Here is a 16,868-nt window from a genome sequence, read left to right on the forward strand (position 1 = left end):
TTGGTTCAAGAAACGGAAAGTACAGTTAAGAAAATTCAGGAAAGATTGGAAACTGCTTTTGATAGACAGAAATCGTATGCAGATTTGAAACGACGGGATATTGAATACTCAGTCGGGGATAAAGTATTTTTAAAGGTTTCACCTTGGAAGAAAATTCTAAGATTTGGTCAAAAAGGAAAATTAAGTCCTCGTTTTATTAGGCCTTACGAAGTTATTGAGAGAATTGGACCAGTAGCGTATCGATTGGCCTTACCTCCTGAACTACAGAAAATGCACAATGTCTTCCATGTTTCTATGCTAAGAATATATCGATTGGATCTTTCACATGTTATTACGACCGAGAATATAGAGATTCGACCTGACTTATCGTATGAAGAAGAACCAGTTGAGATTCTAGCACAAGAGGTAAAAGAATTACGTAATAAACGTATTCCTTTAGTAAAAGTGCTATGGCGAAGTCACAGTGTTGAAGAAGCTACGTGGGAACCGGAAGAAACGATGAGATCTCAATACCCCCATCTCTTTTCAGGTAAATTTCGAGGACGAAATTTATTAAGGGGGAGAGAATTGTAATGAACCGAAAGTTACGGTATCGAAAATTGAGTTTGAGTACTGTTTCCGTGAAATTTATTCATGAATATTTAGTAGAAATGTTTATGAATTATAGTTGAATGGTTATTTAGTGTCTAATTAAGTGAAGTAGCTTGAATTTAGTTTAAAGGGCTAAATTGCATAAGGAATAAAAGTTTAATTATAGATTAAAGAAGTAAAAGGGACTAATCTAGTAATTAGACCCTAAGTGCCATGTGTGTGTTAATATTGAATAACGTGTGTAATAGTTGGTATATATGTGTAATAGCTATAAGATATTTTATGTTATAGCTATTACACATGTTAGTTTTATATTTATTATAGGTTAATAATAGTATAATAAGTAAAATTGATAAAATAGAAAAAGAAGATAGAAAGACTAACAGAGAGCAAACGTGAAAGAAAAAAGAAAGAAATAAATAAATAAAAAAGGGAAATTTGAGGATTAAGGCCCTAAAGTTTGATTGGTAAGTTGTTTTAGCTCATTTTCTTATGATTTTTATGTTTATGGATGCCTAATTCAAAGTTCTATATGTATGAGGTTAAAATGAAGAAAGATAGAGAATTTTTAGATATTGATTTAGTTGAATAAATTGAGGTTTTATGGGTTAAATTGATAGAAATTGAAGTTAGAAGTGACTAGTTAAAGGAATTTCTAAGTTAGGTTTAAATAGGGACTAAGTTGAATAGAGCTCAAAATTTATGTTTTATAATGAATTTTATGAGTTAGAAATTGTTAATGAGTTGATTAAAAGAGAATATGAAGCTTAAGTTAAAGAAAAAATGATTAGTAATGGAAAAAGGATGAAATTGTAATTTTTGTAAAAGTTTGGTAGAAAGTGAAAATGTGTTTTATGAATTAATATATTGATGATTTTTAATTGTATGATTGTTAGTAGCAAACGTAGCACCGGATACATCATCAAAGAAGGGAAAAGAGAAAGTGAACGAAGATATCGATTAAATTCGATAAATAGTGGTTTGTATTTCTATAAACCGAGCTTAATCGTTATTGCTATATTTGATATTTATATTGTATGAAAATGTGAATGAGGTAAGTATTTTTACCATATTGAAATGAATGTGATTTTGAATACCCTATTAACAGTGTCGGGCTAGTCGGATATAGTTGACATGTCATAGGAATTGGAAGTATTGGGATATTCCGACATTGAGTCGATGAGACACTATGTGTCGACTACTGTTAAAGTTTCGGATTTGTTCCGATGAAGTACTTTGTGTACTATAATGTTAAAGTTCCGGATTTATTTCGATGAAGCACTATGTGCTTATCCCGGAGTGTGGGTTGGATCTGTGTATCCGTCAGTGTCCGAGTTATGTTAATAAGGGTAAATAAAGTAAAGGTTATTAAAGTACTGATTGATATTGAATAATAGCAATAATGTGTTTGAATTACCATGTTTTAAAGTTGATTAAGCTATTGTTTATAGAAATACCACTGAGAGTATTCTCAGCGAACGGTTTGTTTCCGTGCGCAGGCTAGGTACTAAAGTATAAGGACTCAGCATACAAGCCGATCCCCAAACTCAAATTGGTGAAGTTTCTATCTTTTTGGAAAATGGCATTGTACCTAGGATGTCTTTTGGTCATTTTGAAAGTATCTAAGTTGTTAAGTGATATTTTGGGTATGTTTTGTAAATGTTACCAAAACCTTAAGTATGGTATGTTTTGATATGTTAGTGAAGAGTAATAAGAGGAAGTGTTGGTAAATATTGTAGAGAGAAGAAATGAAGATGTTATAAACTTAGTTATCAACATTTTATACTAAAACGGATTTGGACAGTAGCGGTAGTCTAATTTTGAAAATATACCAAAAATAGTATAAAGTGAATTAGATAATGAATAAAATTTGAAATTGAATCTTAATGAATCTATTTTAATATGGAAGAAACAAAATAGGTAAAAGAGTTGTATTTTATGAGATATTTACGTTTTGGTAAAACAGGGTTAGAACAATTTTTGGATTCCCTATTCTGACTTTATAAATTCACCATAAATTGTGTATTAAGAATTAGGACTCACACTTTATATGTATGGATTTCTTATTGAGTCTATTTTTAATTGAAACAAATGGCTTAGTCATTGGATTTCTGTACAGGAAGAAATTTGATTCGTAGTGCACAAGGGTCAGAGTAGCCGAACCCTGAAACAGGGGAGACTTTTTCTAATAAACTGTACTAATTGGCCTGACCAAAAATTCTAGAAAAAAATTAGTAAGTAGATATATGAGTCTAGTTTCAGGAAAAATTTACAAAATTAGATTTCGAGTTTCGTAACTCGAGATATGATTTTTTTTAGCAACCGTGATGCAGATGGATAGTTTACTACGAAAACTGTTTAAGTGCTAAGATAAGTTTTGTAATGTCTCCTGCTCGACTCTGGCGACGGTCTTGGGTAGGGGGACGTTACAATTGCTTCCTAACCAAGTTATGTCTTCCATAATAGCTTTATTTAAATATGTACTTTAAAGGTGTTGATTGAAAAAACTTGAAGAGTATTATACAAGCAAGAATCAAAATAGACAAAAAATTAATTAGAGATGATATAGGTTTTAATAAAATTAATTACAGCAGTTGCTATGGGTTTCAATTTCTAATTTCATGATATTTAAAGATTTAGCAAGATGTAATTCATCCCTAAGTGTTCACTATTCAACGTCAATACTAGAGACCTTAGGAATCTGTCTTACTAATCTCTTAACCCATTATAGTATATTTATATTATAATATAATATTTTATTATAAATTTAATTTTTTATGTGTATTAAATTATATAATATATTATAAACTTAACAAATAAAATGATACCATTTAACGAATGTAATAACTGGTATTTCTTTTCTTTTCTTTTGAAGTTAGAGATGTAAATTGACATTATGATTTCAATTTCATGCGACCAATAATGATATAAGTTGAATGTATATAAAAATAATAATGATATATTATGCTGCTTTTTTTATTTATGAAATTATTAAAAATCTGAAGAAAAGAAAACCACATATGATGTAAAATACAAACCTCAAAGAAACTATTCACTCCCTCCCGATAATTTAATAACACATTGAAAAAAAAAACAAAAAAGTAGAAATAGATGAGAGAGGATCCACAAAAGGCGAAACATGCTCAGATGGAGATCAAGCTTGAAGCCTAAGCCAAGGCGATGAAGAGCAAGAAGAAGAGGCAGACCACTGAAAATGACTGCTTCGTGGTGTTCCCTGCTGATGTGCTATCGTCTGTTGTTGGAACATTACTCTTTGAACCACCACCACCTGTACCAACATGAACGTATTATTAGTCTAATTAGTTAATGCTAATTGTTCTATAGGATACCAAGTTAATTAAAATTACAATTAGCTCTTGTAAATTGTACCAGATGAAGGAGAATTTGATGTTCCTGATGGAGAGCCAGAGGGAGAAGATGCTGCTATATATATATATATATATATAAACATAAAATCAATAAATTAGATATTGAATTCAAAAGCTGAATAATAACAACATCAGAGAAGAAGAAAAGAAAAAAAGGTTAATTGATTTGGTTACCATTGCACTGGCTAGCAGGGGGAGTTTTAACATTGCAAGCTGTTGGGAGAGCCATTGCCTGAGTCTGATTAACACTGACACCAAGTGATGAAGCACCACCGTTGAGGACCTGGCAGAGGCACTGAGGGTTTGACCTCACAACATTAGCAAGCTGCGAGCAGCACGAAGAAGAGGGTTTCGAAGAGTTCCCTTGTATGTAATCCAGGCAGGGAGACATGCTGATGAGAACATTGGTGCAACTTGATTGTGCCATAGATCCTGTCCATAAATTTGTTGCGATTATAAAAAGCATTGCAACCATTGCTGATCCCTTCATGGTTGTAGCTGCTATTGCTTGTTGTAGGATTTGTATTTTCAATTCGAGTAAATCAAGTGTGATGTATGTGGCTTTGTGGGGGAGAAGACAAGGAGGTATGGTTTTATAAAGGGGGGGGGGGGGAAGTGATAGAAGGCAGGCAGCTGTGGCTTTATGTTTGTTCACCAACTTTTGCCTACTTTCGTATAACAGATTCTTTGGTAAACAACTTCAACTATGGAACATGGCATAATAATAATTTTTAATTAAGTCGGTCCAAGGTGTGCTCTCAATTATTTTGATGCTTACGTTAAAAGTGGCGAAGGCCTTTATACGTTATACCAACTACTTTTTCAAAGGCAAGGTGTTGATCATATCAGTATATTTTTTTATCAAAAGGGCATAAAGTGTTAAGGAAAAATATAATTGGATACATAAAAAATGTTTGTAAAGTAAAGATAGTTTGGATATATCTTTTAATTTAGATTAGATAAGTAAAATTTGAGAAAATTGAGTTTTTATTCACTTACTGATTGAGAATAACATGTGTATATATATATATTTATGTTATGTTATGTTATTTTCTTTTTTTTATTGTTATTTCAAATATATTTTAATATGCCTCGAGATATAATAAAATCTTCAAAATAATTAAATACTAAAGTTCTTTATACAAATAACAAATAGATATGCCTTTAAATATCGGTAAAAACACACTTTCATATAAATAATATTATATATAAAAGTTATATCTTTATAAAAAAAAACTTTACATATAAAAATTATGCCTTTATAATAAAATTAATTACAACTAATTATAATTTTAGGCTCTAACAATTTGACTATTAAGATAATATATTATTATTACCCATAAATATTATTATAAAATACAAACATAACAAAATTAACATGAGGAAAAGTCAAAAAAAATAAAAAAAAAATTGAAAACTCGAGAACTTATGATTATCAATATCTCATTTATGGATACAATTCAAAGTTATTAATATTTTTCAATTTTATTGAATTGCTATAATTATTTAGTATAAAATGGAAATACACAATAAACTGGAGAAGTTTAGGTTGTTTAAAAAACGAATTAGAAAAACTAAAAGTGGATAAAAAATTTTATGCACTAAATAATTTTAGTTTTAAGTTTCGACATGATTAGTCAGTTGATAACTAAAAAAGATAAAATTAAATAATTAAGTGATTAAACAAATAAATTTATTAATAGTTGGATGATTACTAATGTAATTTACCCTTATTAATTTTATCTCATTTTACCTATAAAATGTTTAATGTCCAATACAAACATACTACATGTCACATTTTTATTGGATGATATTGTGTTTTGGGATAAGATGAGACGAAATTGATAAATAGATATTACTTTTGACAAAAAAAAAACCATTTAGATATCTAAATGCGAAAATTGATATAATTTGAGGGTCAATTTTGGATTTAATCCTTTTCTTTAACATTTGAACGAAAACGCTATCTGCAAACTTTTCATTGTTTAGAAAGTTTCGATTTTCGACTTCCCCTATGTTAAAAGAAGGCTTAATATATAGATTGCCCCCCTTGATAAATTTTTTTCAAATTGGTCCCTAATTTTTTTTGGATCACATTGGTCTCTAAGCTTGGCATATGTTACACAAAATTAGTCCCTATGGTTAACATTGTTAGTTTTTTAGGGCTTAATATATGGATTGGCAGCTAAACTTGACAACTTTTCTCACATTGGCCCCTAAACTTTTTTTTGGATCATATTGGTCCCTAAGATTGGCATCCGTTACACAAATTAGTCCTTATAGCAACATAGTTTGTTTTGGAAGAATTTGTTGATATAGACAAGTATGGAGGCGACACCGGGAAAAATAAGGGAGGACACGTGGATTCATTTTTAATCATTTAAAAAAATCCCTAAAATTAAGAAAAAAAATTAAAATTTTTAAAAGATATTATAAATTATAAAAATTCAAAAAATTGAATATATAAAAAATAAAAAGTTAAGTTAAAATTTATGATTTAAAAGCTTACTTTTTTAAATATTCAACTTAAAAAAATAAAAAATAAAAATATTTTTTTTAAAAACTAAAAATATATAGATAAATAAATTTTAAGAATATACAAAAAAGTCAATTTTTTTTAAAAAAATTACAAAAAATGAAAGAGAAAGAAAATTTGATTGAGCGTTGACCGAAGTTAATCGAGCTTGACCAACATTGATCGGCGCTGACAAAGAGTTGACCCACGTCAACCGGTCAACCGGTCAATTTTTGTTTCTTTGACATTTAAAATATTTTTAAATTTTTAAATTTTATATTTGTACAATTTCTTGTAATTTTTCTAAAAATTTAACCAACTTTATTATTTTTATTTTTTAAACATATTTTTTTGAATTTTTATTTTGAAATTTTAACTAAATTTGTTACTTCTATTTTCAATTTATATATATATTCTTCTTCTTTTTTTGAAGTTTTATAATTTATATATTTCTTATATTTTTTAACAAATTTTAATTCTTTTAAAAAAATTTAAGGTTTTTTTTTAAAAATAAGAATGGTTAAAGATGAATTCACTTGTCATCCTCTTATTTCTCCATATTTCAGTCGCATGCTTGTCCACGTCAAAAAATTCTTAAAAAAACGGTGTTAGTGTAGAGACCAATTTGTGTAACAGATGCCAACCTTAGAGATAAATATGATACAAAAAAAAATTTAAGGGTAAATATGAGAAAAATTATCAAATTTAGGGGCCAATCTATATATTAAGCCTTAAAAGAAAGGAGTGCAAGGGAAATCATTTCCTTTGTTTTTATAAAACCTTTTATTTAAGCCACATAAATTAGAATTTTTTACATTCTCTCAAAGGCCCAATTTGGAGAAAAAAAAAAGTCAGTAAAAGAAAAGGAAACATAATTTAAGAAATAAATATCATTTTTGGTTTTTCACAAATAATTTTTATGAAAAAATTATAATTTTTGAAATTCATTATAATGAATGATTTCCTTTGTTTATTTATTTTAACTATCTAATCAAAGCAATATAATTCTTTTGTTTTACTTACTTTTACCTTATTTTCTGGTTTCAATCCAAACATAAATTTTTGTTCTTGTTGTTGAACCGGATGGGAGCCATACTTATTCGAAAGAAATAAGAAAAAAGAGTTCCTCAATAATTTCTGACTAAACGTCGGACAAAGTGGTACAGTCAAATTCAATCACATCGGAAACAAGACTTATATGAGGAAAACAAGGGAAAAAGAATCATCATCAACACGGCAACGGGCAACAATTCCCTGCATGGATCAACTCATCAGAATTTGGCGACGACTGCAATGGAGAGAAGGAAGAAAACCAAATGAAGGGAGCCTTTCTCCATGCTTGCCCCGGATGATCCCTCGTCGACGGATGGAACAGTTTTAGACCCTGTTCCTGCAAAATTTAAGCAATAACATCAAAATATGTCCCTTCATCATCTAGTAATTGATAAACTCAAAAACTTCTTATGATGTATATGGTTTTGGTTTGTTGGTTAGCTTATGTGACCAGGTCATTTTAAATATGTACCTGAAGGAATGTTTGATGCTGATGGTGTAATGGCACCTTCAGGTGTATCATCAGAAGACTCTGATGGTGAACCAGTTGGAGACCCTGCTGATGGAGTTCCAGGCGTTCCACCTGGGCAATTTTAATTCAAGTTACTAATAGAAAAAGAAAAAAAAAACTCCCTATTGTAGATAAGTACAGGAAGCAAGCATAAAAAGGAGAAGTAATTAATTGAGCTTACCGTTACACTGGCTAATTGGTGGAGTTTGCACCCGGCAAGCACCAGGGAGTTGCGTGGCCAGGGTCTGGTTTATAGTGATTCCTAAGGAAGCGCCATTATTAAGCACGGAGCAAAGGCATTGAGGTGATGATTGAACGACGGTCAGCAGCTGTGAGCAGCATGTAGATGAAGGGGTGGAGGAATTTCCTGTAATGTAGTTAAGGCATGGGGCTAGGCTGGTGAGTGCGGAGGTGCAGCTTTGGGCGCTGGCTCCAGCCCATACCATTGCCATCAGCACTAGGATTAGACCCATCTCAACACCTCTTGAAGCCATTTCCTCTTGCTATGGATCCTTTTCTGCCTAAAATGTTGTGAAACTAGAGAGAGATGGAACTTGTGTGTAAGAATCAGGGGAAGTCAAATTACTAAATGTGGGGTTTGAGTGAGAAGGATAATGAAGCCACTGGAATTATATAGTAGTGTCTTGGAGGAAAATGACAAAAAGATTGGTATATTTGGATGAACAACTCCTACTAAACTTGAGGGTTGTTCAATAACTAGCTAGCTTCTTGATTTGTCTTACAAGTAACATATTAAATATATATATATATATGTAGTAGTACAATTACTTTTTGCTGAAGGATTTCTGTTGTGTTAATAGCTTAAGATGGCATGAATCCAAATTGACCCTTCTCCCTTTGAATTTAAAACATGGTTAGACAACTGTTTGGGTTAATTTACATTTTCTTTGAATGTAAACCAAGCTAATACTACCAAGGCATTTCCCTTTGGGTTAATTTACATTTTCTTTTTTAGAGTTGAAGAAGCCCTTCATTAACAAAAATACTATAAAAGGAAGTCAAATCTGTTTTAGAGTTAGACAACTCCAAGTTTCAAAACTTAGATTGAGAGCTTGAAATAAAATTACCTTGCAAATTTTTTTATTTTATTTTAAAAGAACTATTTTGAATTTATTGTTTCATTTAATTAGGGGATCAAACTCTCTGCTTACCTTTTGACTATAGCATTTGGATGGAGAGAAAATGAAAATCATGATATAAAATGGTATAATCCAAATTCGTAAAACTTTGGTAAGAATTTTACCCTTTTATTTGTGAACTAGTCATTTTCTTCTTCCGTATTTGAACTAAATTATTAACATTGGCCGATGTATTATTTCTTTATTTAATTAAAAAAAATCATGTATGTGCACACATTTTATTCATATTTCAATATGAATATATGATATAATACTGCAAATTAATATATGAAAGAACCTTTAAAAAATTAGTTATGTTTATATCCAACATTTGTCCAAATTAACACGTGTCATAGTCCAAGCAACTCTACAACAAACCGAGCTACATAATTAAACAAAGAAAAAAAATCATGAAAACCCAGAGTTACAACTAACATGCCAAACAGTGAACATGATTTCGTCATATGCATAAAAAAAATGAGGCAATTAGTTGAAGCAGTTGAACTCAAGCTGATTTTCCCCTCCAAATTGCTTGAAACCCTCCCAAAGCCCTTAGTTGACCTAACAATTAATAAACTTCTACGCTCATTGGAGCCATGGAAGGTATGAAGGTTCTACAGCTGCTTGCAATATCATCGACACTTTGGACCATAGACAGAACCCTGGCACCTAAAGTCTCCCCCGGGACACTGAAATGGGAAACCATAAATTTCGACACCCCCTCTATTATTAATCACTAAACTTCCCCATCCTGCGGATCACTGCCTAAAATAAGGGTTTTCCTACCCCTACAAGTACCTTGCCATACCAACACCTGTTATTAGAAAATAAGCAAAATATATAGCATTTGAAAAAGAAGGGATTAAAGCAGGGAGAATGGCCAACAAATTGGTGGCAGTATATATACTGGTGAGCATTGTTGTGGCAGCAACAATGAGGGTGAGTCCGGTGGCAGCGGCGGGCGACGATAACGAGAGTTTCAAGTCATGTTACAAGGAGTGTGATGACGAATGCAAGGAGGAGGGGACTAACAGCGAGATGTGTGGGGTGAAGTGCAATGCCAAGTGCGGGGCAGAGGAAGTTACAGACAAGATAAAAACAACTTTTAGTTGATCACATAACACTCTTTCATTATGTTCATTTATGTTGAATAAAATTTCACTTAGATTATCCACATTACTACATGATATATTAAATGAATTTTCATCTTTTTCTCACACAAACTTGAACTTCTTTCCCATTTAGATCAATTTTAAACTTTTATGTATGTACTTTCTTCTTTATAATAATAAAATATTATTATATATCTCAATTTTTTAAATGCACAAGTGAATAGTGAATTGACATTGGGTGGGTTGGAATTGGTGATTAGGTGCGGTGCATAAACTTACTGTATTTTTACACTGATCGTAGATAAATTTACGTTCATAAAAAAAAAGCCCAATGCTAAAACAAAATCGGAAAACCCGATAATCCAATAGGCTATAAGCGAGAACCCTAAAACCTGGCACTGAACGAGCACCATCCAGATCATCCAAGTCATCGGCAAAAGTTCGGTGCTGTACCTCTCTTAGATTCCACCGTTCCTGCCTTTTATTTTCATTTCCATCTTCTTTTCTTGGGATTTACTGAGGCTTTTGATTAAAGATTGAAATGGGTTGGAAAGCAGCTGAGAAGCTCATCAGGCATTGGAAAGTTCTCAGGGGCGACAATGTAAGCACCTAATTTAAAATTCAGCTCTGTTCTGCATTAGAGTAAGTTAAAATTAATTATACGTTTTATTTCTTGTAAATCAAATGGCGGGTGATGATATTCAGGGCAAAGATAAAGGGGAAACTGGCATTATCAAACGCGTTATTCGCTCTCAGAATCGTGTTATTGTCGAAGGGAAAAATTGGTCAGGACTCTCTTCAAATTTTAAAATACGGTTCTTGTTCTGTTACTTGGAGGGGTTGTTTTACATTTCATTTTTTCTATTTTACAGGTAAAAAAGCACATAAAGCAAGGACCAGGTCATGAAGGTGGTATATTCACTGTTGAAGCTCCCTTTCATGCTTCAAATTTTCAAGTTCTTGATCCTGTTACTGGGTATTGGATTTTATTCTGATTGTATATTTGAAAGATAACTGTTGTTGTTATTATTGTCTTTTTTTGTTTTTGTTTTTTTACAAATTAAAGATATTATTGATGTAGGAAGCCTTGTAAGATAGGAGTTAAATATCTTGAAGACGGAACTAAGGTGAGAGTGTCTAGAGGTATAGGAGCATCTGGTTCCATAATTCCCCGCCCTGAGATCTTGAAGATGAGGACTACGCCCAGACCAACTGTTGGTAATTTACTTGTGCTTATTGCTTTTCTCCACTTTAGGTGGAATGTGGTCTTTTTATCCCCTTTCTCTTAACCGTATGCAGCACATTCAACAAGAGCAATTCATTAAAAGAAGCATCTCTGCGTTTCCCTTTCTTTTAAAACAAGTAAAAATAAAAATCTGCTTGTTGCTGAAAAATATACACGTATGAGTTGATTTTCCATTCAGTAAGATGTTAACTTAGAAGTCTGTTAATACCAGTTAAGACTTTGAAAACTTGTTTAACTATAGGGTAACATTTAGTCCTTGAATCACTTGGGAGTATTTTTCCGGGATTCAATTTGCTCTTTTTAAGGAAAAGTGTAAGCCATGCAGTTTTATATTGATAATGAACTGGTTAACATACTAACACCTATAAAGGACAATGAAGAGTTGAAAAATATATCTTCTGTTTGTTTGTTTTGTTTTTTTTTTTTGGTTCCACAACTTGTTAGATGTTTATTATGGGGAAAAACCCATCAGTGCACACGACGAATTTTACATAGCTTTTGGTAATTGTATGTATATATGTGATAAGGTCGCAAAACTACAGTGCTTTCTTTGTTTGTGTTCTTACCCTGCCATAATTGTTATTGCATGCGAGTTCCTTTGCTGCCATAACAGTGCCCAAGTTCTGCATGTTACATAATTCAGCTGTTATGTGTTGCAGCTGGTCCCAAGGATACTCCGATGAATCTTGTACTGGAGAAGACATACGAGCCTAAGTCTGGGAAGGGCATGCCTGAACTTATAAACATATTGAACGACGTGGCCAATGGATTGGGGTCTTCAACTAACTTGTAACCGGGTTGGCAGATATTGCAATTGAAGTTTTTGGATTGCATCCGAGGAGTTTAGGCATTTATATTCATTTTTTGCACCCGGCAACGGATGAAGATTTTGTAGTATATGAAGCAGAGATGTCTGCAATCAATCTACCCTGCTTTTATGTTGCGGAAAAATGTCTTCTTTGTTATTTATGATTATTATAATATTTAAGATTTCATTTTTAATCAATGTAAAATCATAAATCATTCCTCAGAATATATAACCCGTATAGCCACCAATAATTTCGTATGATATAACGCTATTTAGGACTAGAAGGATATACTGTCAGAATAATATGAAAGTTGTGTATAGTGAAAGACAAATAAAAACCATGCCGTTACGATTTCTTGCGATAATGCAAAGATTGTATTTTGAGACAGTTAAATAGAAAAGAAAAATAAAATAAAATAAAAAACTTCAAATTTAACCGATAAAAATAATTATATTAGTCATTAACACCCACTGGCAAGAAACGCGTCCTGTTTTGGAACAGTGTGGATGATTTGAGTTTAGTATTTAGAATGTTTCCATAAAAATAAAATATCCACTTGAACACTTACATAAGAACTGCATGTATTTTCATCAAATGTTCTATAAAATGAAGTAGAATTTTAAACTTCCACATTAAACCACTAAACCAAACCAGTATCTAATGTTTTGAGGTATCCAAAAATTAAATTTTGGGCCAAAAATCCATCATTTGGGAGTTCAAATGTCAGCTGCAAGGAAGTTCCCTGACAGAGATACCTGGATCGAGAAATCATTCTAAGTCATACTTGTTCTAAAATTTAAGCATTTGGTGTGCCAACATTTCATTGAGAAAAGTTACAGTCTGCATACAAGAGTGTGGTGCCTGAATCAAGGAAAACCTGAGTCAAAACACATACCTTCTCGCCCAGCTTGAATGGTGGAAGACCTTTGTATGGGCATGTACTGCAGCGAAAAGCATCACCTAGTCCACACTGCTCACAAGTTCAAAGCATAAAGAGAAATTACCAAAAAGGAAAGAAGTATTAGTCAACATTCCACAGTTTCAAAGCATACAGAAAAGCAGCAGTACAAAGTCCGACTTCAATTTTTACGCTTTGCTTCTTTTTCTTTTTTTTTTCTTTTTTTTTTCTTTTCAGTGAAAGATTGAATAGAAAGCAGATTTCAAAAACCGAACAAGTAAAAGCATCAATTAGACAGATTCCGATAGTAACCACTAAACACCACAAATTTGTCATAATTGTAAAATCAATTTAAATCAACCAAACCAAATCAGAGAGAGGAGTATATAACAAGTTTTACATTGCCACAAGCTGATTGAGGATTGTTCAACTGATCAGCACTCAGTTCTAGCTTCTGTACTTTCTCCTCCTGTTCAGCCCTTCCACAAGTGCAGTTCTTGCAGGCTTTCCTTGTGCTTCCCACTTCGCAGTCACCAACTGAAGAAATAGTATATTTATGTTATATGATATTCCTAAAATTTTACTCCTAAAGAATTGACAACCAAAAATTATTGGTCTTGTCAGGTCTTGCCATCTTACCAGTAGGTAATTGGGGTTTCTTCAAATCCTCTTCAGTTAAGAGGGAATCTTCATCAATGAGATCTGAGTCATCGTCCATCTGAATTTTCAATGGACTTTTCACGGTCTTCTTGATAGCAAAAGAAGATCCAATCTTCCAAGATGGCTTCTTAGCCTTAATCTAATAGAGGCAATGTTTTCGATAGTTAGTTTTATCAAAAACTCCCATTAGGTAATATAAAGCTGAATTTGAAATGAACAACAAAATTAAGATAACATGCCTAAAGCAGAATTTGACCATTACACATACAAATTGAGGAAAACAAAATAATTACAATTGACTAATTAAAATTGATAAATCTATCAATCAACTAACATCAGAACAGAAGGATTTTTTTACTTAGGCAAGGAGGGATCAGAAACCTAGCTCAGAAAACCCTGGATACACATGCTGCATGCACCTGTAAGAAGTATTAAACCTAAAAAGGTGAATAAAATATGCACTCACCCCTACAGTGTGAGCAATTTTTTTAAGTTGAAAACGTTCCCCTTCTAGAAATCCTGCCAATAGCAACTTGCGCTCCAAAGCAGACAATGCCTACATGAACCACTAGTAAGTTGTCTTTACTACAATTCCATCAAATTCATAAAACCACAACACACTTACCGTCTCTACTTCACTTATCTCAATCTGAAAACTTCGATAAACCACCAGTTTCCCACCAGGAGTCATAACTCTAAAGATTTCGGCATACAACTCATCAACCGGGAATTCAACTGACCTAGTGAAGAAAATGACCTGGTCTACATAGGATGATTGCAATGGCAGACGAGCTGAAGTAACCCGAGAAGAAAACATATGTTCAAACATGAGTAATAAAGCCAGCAACTAAAACATCAAAAGATTGGAGTAGAAGAAAGTTAAAAGGGCATGAGAAAGTCGAAACTTTTCACTAAAGAGGGATGAAATATAATTGTTGCCTTTACTATTTATTTTAGTTTCAAAGTGAATTAAGATATTTTCTATTCATCAAAAATCAAATTTTAACTATATATATGTGTGTATATGAAAAAATATAACAAATGAAAGTATATTCAATTAAAATTATATGTGTGTATACGAAAAACTATAACAAATGAAAGTATATTCAATTAAAATTATATTTACTTTTGTCACTCTTTTTTAAAATATGCATTCATCCCCGAGGTTCTCCAACTAATAGAAGTAGGTGCTACTGTATTTTAGCCTTAAAAAGAGATATGTATCTTAAAAATAACCAAAAAGTTATTAGAATTCAAATAGAATACCTAAAGAAGAAGTTTGAAAGATAATTAGAGGGTCCAAGCGTTTCTGGTCTTCGTTCTCAGAACTCCAAATTGCTTCCAGCGCATTACGGGCATAACTTGCGTCATCAGTAACCACCAATGCAGTGCTCCGCTCCGATCTTAAATCCTATGAAGGCAAAGAGCGTTCAAAATTAAAGGGAAAAAATTGCAGCAACCAGAACCGTCAAATACGTTACATAATCCTCAAAAGTTCAATTAAACAAAGAAAATTTCAGTTTCCGAGCAAATATGACGAGAAACCAAACCATCAAAGATTTCCATGGAAAAAGTTATGAAGTAAATTTAGTTACAATAAAAAAACAGAGGGGGAGAGAGATGAAATGATACTCACCATGCAGATCAGGGATCAGAATCGTATGAAAAGACTCCTAGAAAAGTTATTTCTTGAATTTTCGGGGATTGAGATCCCGGAATGTGCGATTTGACAGTGTGGTTTTACTTTGCCCAGCTGGTTTTAAAATTACAGATTTTAATCCTTTACAGTGGCTAATAAAAAGGAGAAAGGCGGTTGGAGGGCAATTGGTCAGGTGTGACTCGGGCATATGCAAATACCAAACTGTTGCTCGCCACATGGCATTTGCAGCAACGCTATTTCTATTTGTTTATATTAAATTATAGAATTTAAATTTCAAGGTTAAAATATATTATAATATCACTTATAAAAATTATATATAATATTTTAATTGAAAATTTAATGATATTAATTATTTTAATTAATTAATAAAATTATAAGAATTCAGGGGCCAATTTACATTAGATATTAAAGTATAGTAGGTAACTCTTAAATTTAGGCATAATAGAGAGATTAAAATTAATATTTAATCATTTTATAAAATTGTAAAAAAAAAAGAAGAGATAAGATTAAAGCAAACCTAAAAGAAATAGGGAATAACGTGTTAGTACCTAAAACTTTTAGGATATTCAAATTATATAACCAACATAATATTTTAACAAAAAAGTTAATAATATTAACTCTTCGGACTAATTAATAGCATTATAAAAATATAAAGTCCAATTTATATTAAAAATTAAAATATAAATATTAAATCTCAAATTTAAATATATTATAAAGGCCAAAATTGAAATTTGTCCATTTTGATAAAATGCAAAAAAGAAAAAGGAAAAGGGAGAAATATAACCTAAAAACTAGAGGGACTAGAATTGTAATTTAACTATTCTTAGCATAATGTAAAAAAAAATGCATTGATGGGCAAGTGTCAAAGAAGGGGCCATTTTACTAAAAAAAAAGCGCTTTTCTAAAATTATTTACAAAAATAGGCCAATTTTGTGATTATTTACTGGAAATGGCCGAATTCCCCAAAAACACGTCCACGTCAGCGCGATCTCAAGTGATTTGTCAGCAAAACGTGTTTCTGAAGGAGCGTTTTGTCCACGTCAGCATAAAGCGCGCCCTCAAGGAAGCGCTTTGTGTTGATGTTGACAAAATGCTCTCTTAGGGACGCATTTTGCCCCCTTTTTTTAGGGTTAGAGTTTTTTGCTTGGTTTAGGGTTTTAAAATTAGGGTTTAAGGTTTTAAGGTTTTAGGATTTTTAAAGAAAATTAATTAAATTAGGGTTTAGGGTTTAGAGTTAAAAATCAATTAATTTAGGGCTTAAGGTTTTAGGATTAATTAATTAAAT

The 16,868-nt window shown here is 31.8% G+C and overlaps 4 protein-coding genes across 5 annotated transcripts; 1 reads left to right on the forward strand and 3 right to left on the reverse strand.

Moving 5' to 3' along the window:
- Positions 1 to 3,534: 3,534 nt before the first annotated feature.
- On the reverse strand, positions 3,535 to 4,671 carry LOC107922862 (non-specific lipid transfer protein GPI-anchored 5). 2 transcript variants are annotated; one of them, XM_016853067.2, is made up of 3 exons: positions 4,155 to 4,671; positions 3,982 to 4,035; positions 3,535 to 3,880 (listed from the first exon to the last, which is right to left on the reverse strand). In XM_016853067.2, the coding sequence occupies exons 1-3, from the start codon at positions 4,468 to 4,470 to the stop codon at positions 3,759 to 3,761; spliced, it is 492 nt and encodes a 163-aa protein (XP_016708556.2). In that variant the 5' UTR covers positions 4,471 to 4,671; the 3' UTR covers positions 3,535 to 3,758. The 2 variants fall into 2 exon arrangements, with proteins under 2 accessions (XP_016708556.2, XP_016708557.2); XM_016853068.2 differs by having other exon boundaries at positions 3,982 to 4,032; positions 4,155 to 4,568.
- A 2,934-nt stretch (positions 4,672 to 7,605) lies between these two features.
- Positions 7,606 to 8,673, reverse strand: LOC107923069 (non-specific lipid transfer protein GPI-anchored 15). Its single transcript, XM_016853278.2, has 3 exons — positions 8,241 to 8,673; positions 8,021 to 8,131; positions 7,606 to 7,885 (listed from the first exon to the last, which is right to left on the reverse strand). Exons 1-3 carry the CDS (start codon positions 8,551 to 8,553, stop codon positions 7,767 to 7,769), a joined length of 543 nt encoding a protein of 180 aa, XP_016708767.1. The 5' UTR covers positions 8,554 to 8,673; the 3' UTR covers positions 7,606 to 7,766.
- Positions 8,674 to 10,074: 1,401 nt separating this feature from the next.
- On the forward strand, positions 10,075 to 12,591 carry LOC107923347 (uncharacterized). The gene is made up of 6 exons (XM_016853550.2): positions 10,075 to 10,262; positions 10,846 to 10,911; positions 11,029 to 11,095; positions 11,183 to 11,286; positions 11,392 to 11,528; positions 12,216 to 12,591. Exons 1-6 carry the CDS (start codon positions 10,075 to 10,077, stop codon positions 12,347 to 12,349), a joined length of 696 nt encoding a protein of 231 aa, XP_016709039.1. The 3' UTR covers positions 12,350 to 12,591.
- Positions 12,592 to 12,795: 204 nt separating this feature from the next.
- On the reverse strand, positions 12,796 to 15,803 carry LOC107924779 (anamorsin homolog). The gene is made up of 8 exons (XM_016855369.2): positions 15,560 to 15,803; positions 15,190 to 15,334; positions 14,549 to 14,715; positions 14,390 to 14,479; positions 13,903 to 14,062; positions 13,664 to 13,800; positions 13,261 to 13,335; positions 12,796 to 13,120 (listed from the first exon to the last, which is right to left on the reverse strand). The coding sequence occupies exons 1-8, from the start codon at positions 15,560 to 15,562 to the stop codon at positions 13,082 to 13,084; spliced, it is 816 nt and encodes a 271-aa protein (XP_016710858.1). The 5' UTR covers positions 15,563 to 15,803; the 3' UTR covers positions 12,796 to 13,081.
- Between the last annotated feature and the right edge of the window lie 1,065 nt (positions 15,804 to 16,868).

Source organism: Gossypium hirsutum, chromosome A11 (assembly GCF_007990345.1).
Source record: "Gossypium hirsutum isolate 1008001.06 chromosome A11, Gossypium_hirsutum_v2.1, whole genome shotgun sequence".
In the NCBI taxonomy this organism is placed as follows: Eukaryota; Viridiplantae; Streptophyta; class Magnoliopsida; order Malvales; family Malvaceae; genus Gossypium; species Gossypium hirsutum.

Excerpts from the sequence above, each read along its gene's own strand:
- LOC107922862 (XM_016853067.2), bottom strand. The coding sequence starts at position 4,470 with ATGAAGGGATCAGCAATGGTTGCAATGCTTTTTATAATCGCAACAAAT. Across the intron at positions 4,036-4,154 it reads CCCTGCTAGCCAGTGCAATG|CAGCATCTTCTCCCTCTGGC; the intron begins GTAACCAAATCA and ends ATATATATATAG. Across the intron at positions 3,881-3,981 it reads ATCAAATTCTCCTTCATCTG|GTGGTGGTGGTTCAAAGAGT; the intron begins GTACAATTTACA and ends ATGTTGGTACAG.
- LOC107923347 (XM_016853550.2), top strand. The coding sequence starts at position 10,075 with ATGGCCAACAAATTGGTGGCAGTATATATACTGGTGAGCATTGTTGTG. Across the intron at positions 11,096-11,182 it reads ATTGTCGAAGGGAAAAATTG|GTAAAAAAGCACATAAAGCA; the intron begins GTCAGGACTCTC and ends TCTATTTTACAG. Across the intron at positions 11,529-12,215 it reads TACGCCCAGACCAACTGTTG|CTGGTCCCAAGGATACTCCG; the intron begins GTAATTTACTTG and ends TATGTGTTGCAG.
- LOC107923069 (XM_016853278.2), bottom strand. The coding sequence starts at position 8,553 with ATGGCTTCAAGAGGTGTTGAGATGGGTCTAATCCTAGTGCTGATGGCA. Across the intron at positions 8,132-8,240 it reads ACCAATTAGCCAGTGTAACG|GTGGAACGCCTGGAACTCCA; the intron begins GTAAGCTCAATT and ends AAAATTGCCCAG. Across the intron at positions 7,886-8,020 it reads AGCATCAAACATTCCTTCAG|GAACAGGGTCTAAAACTGTT; the intron begins GTACATATTTAA and ends TAAATTTTGCAG.
- LOC107924779 (XM_016855369.2), bottom strand. Across the intron at positions 13,801-13,902 it reads GAAACCCCAATTACCTACTG|TTGGTGACTGCGAAGTGGGA; the intron begins GTAAGATGGCAA and ends CTATTTCTTCAG. Across the intron at positions 13,336-13,663 it reads CTCAATCAGCTTGTGGCAAT|TGTGGACTAGGTGATGCTTT; the intron begins GTAAAACTTGTT and ends ACTTGTGAGCAG.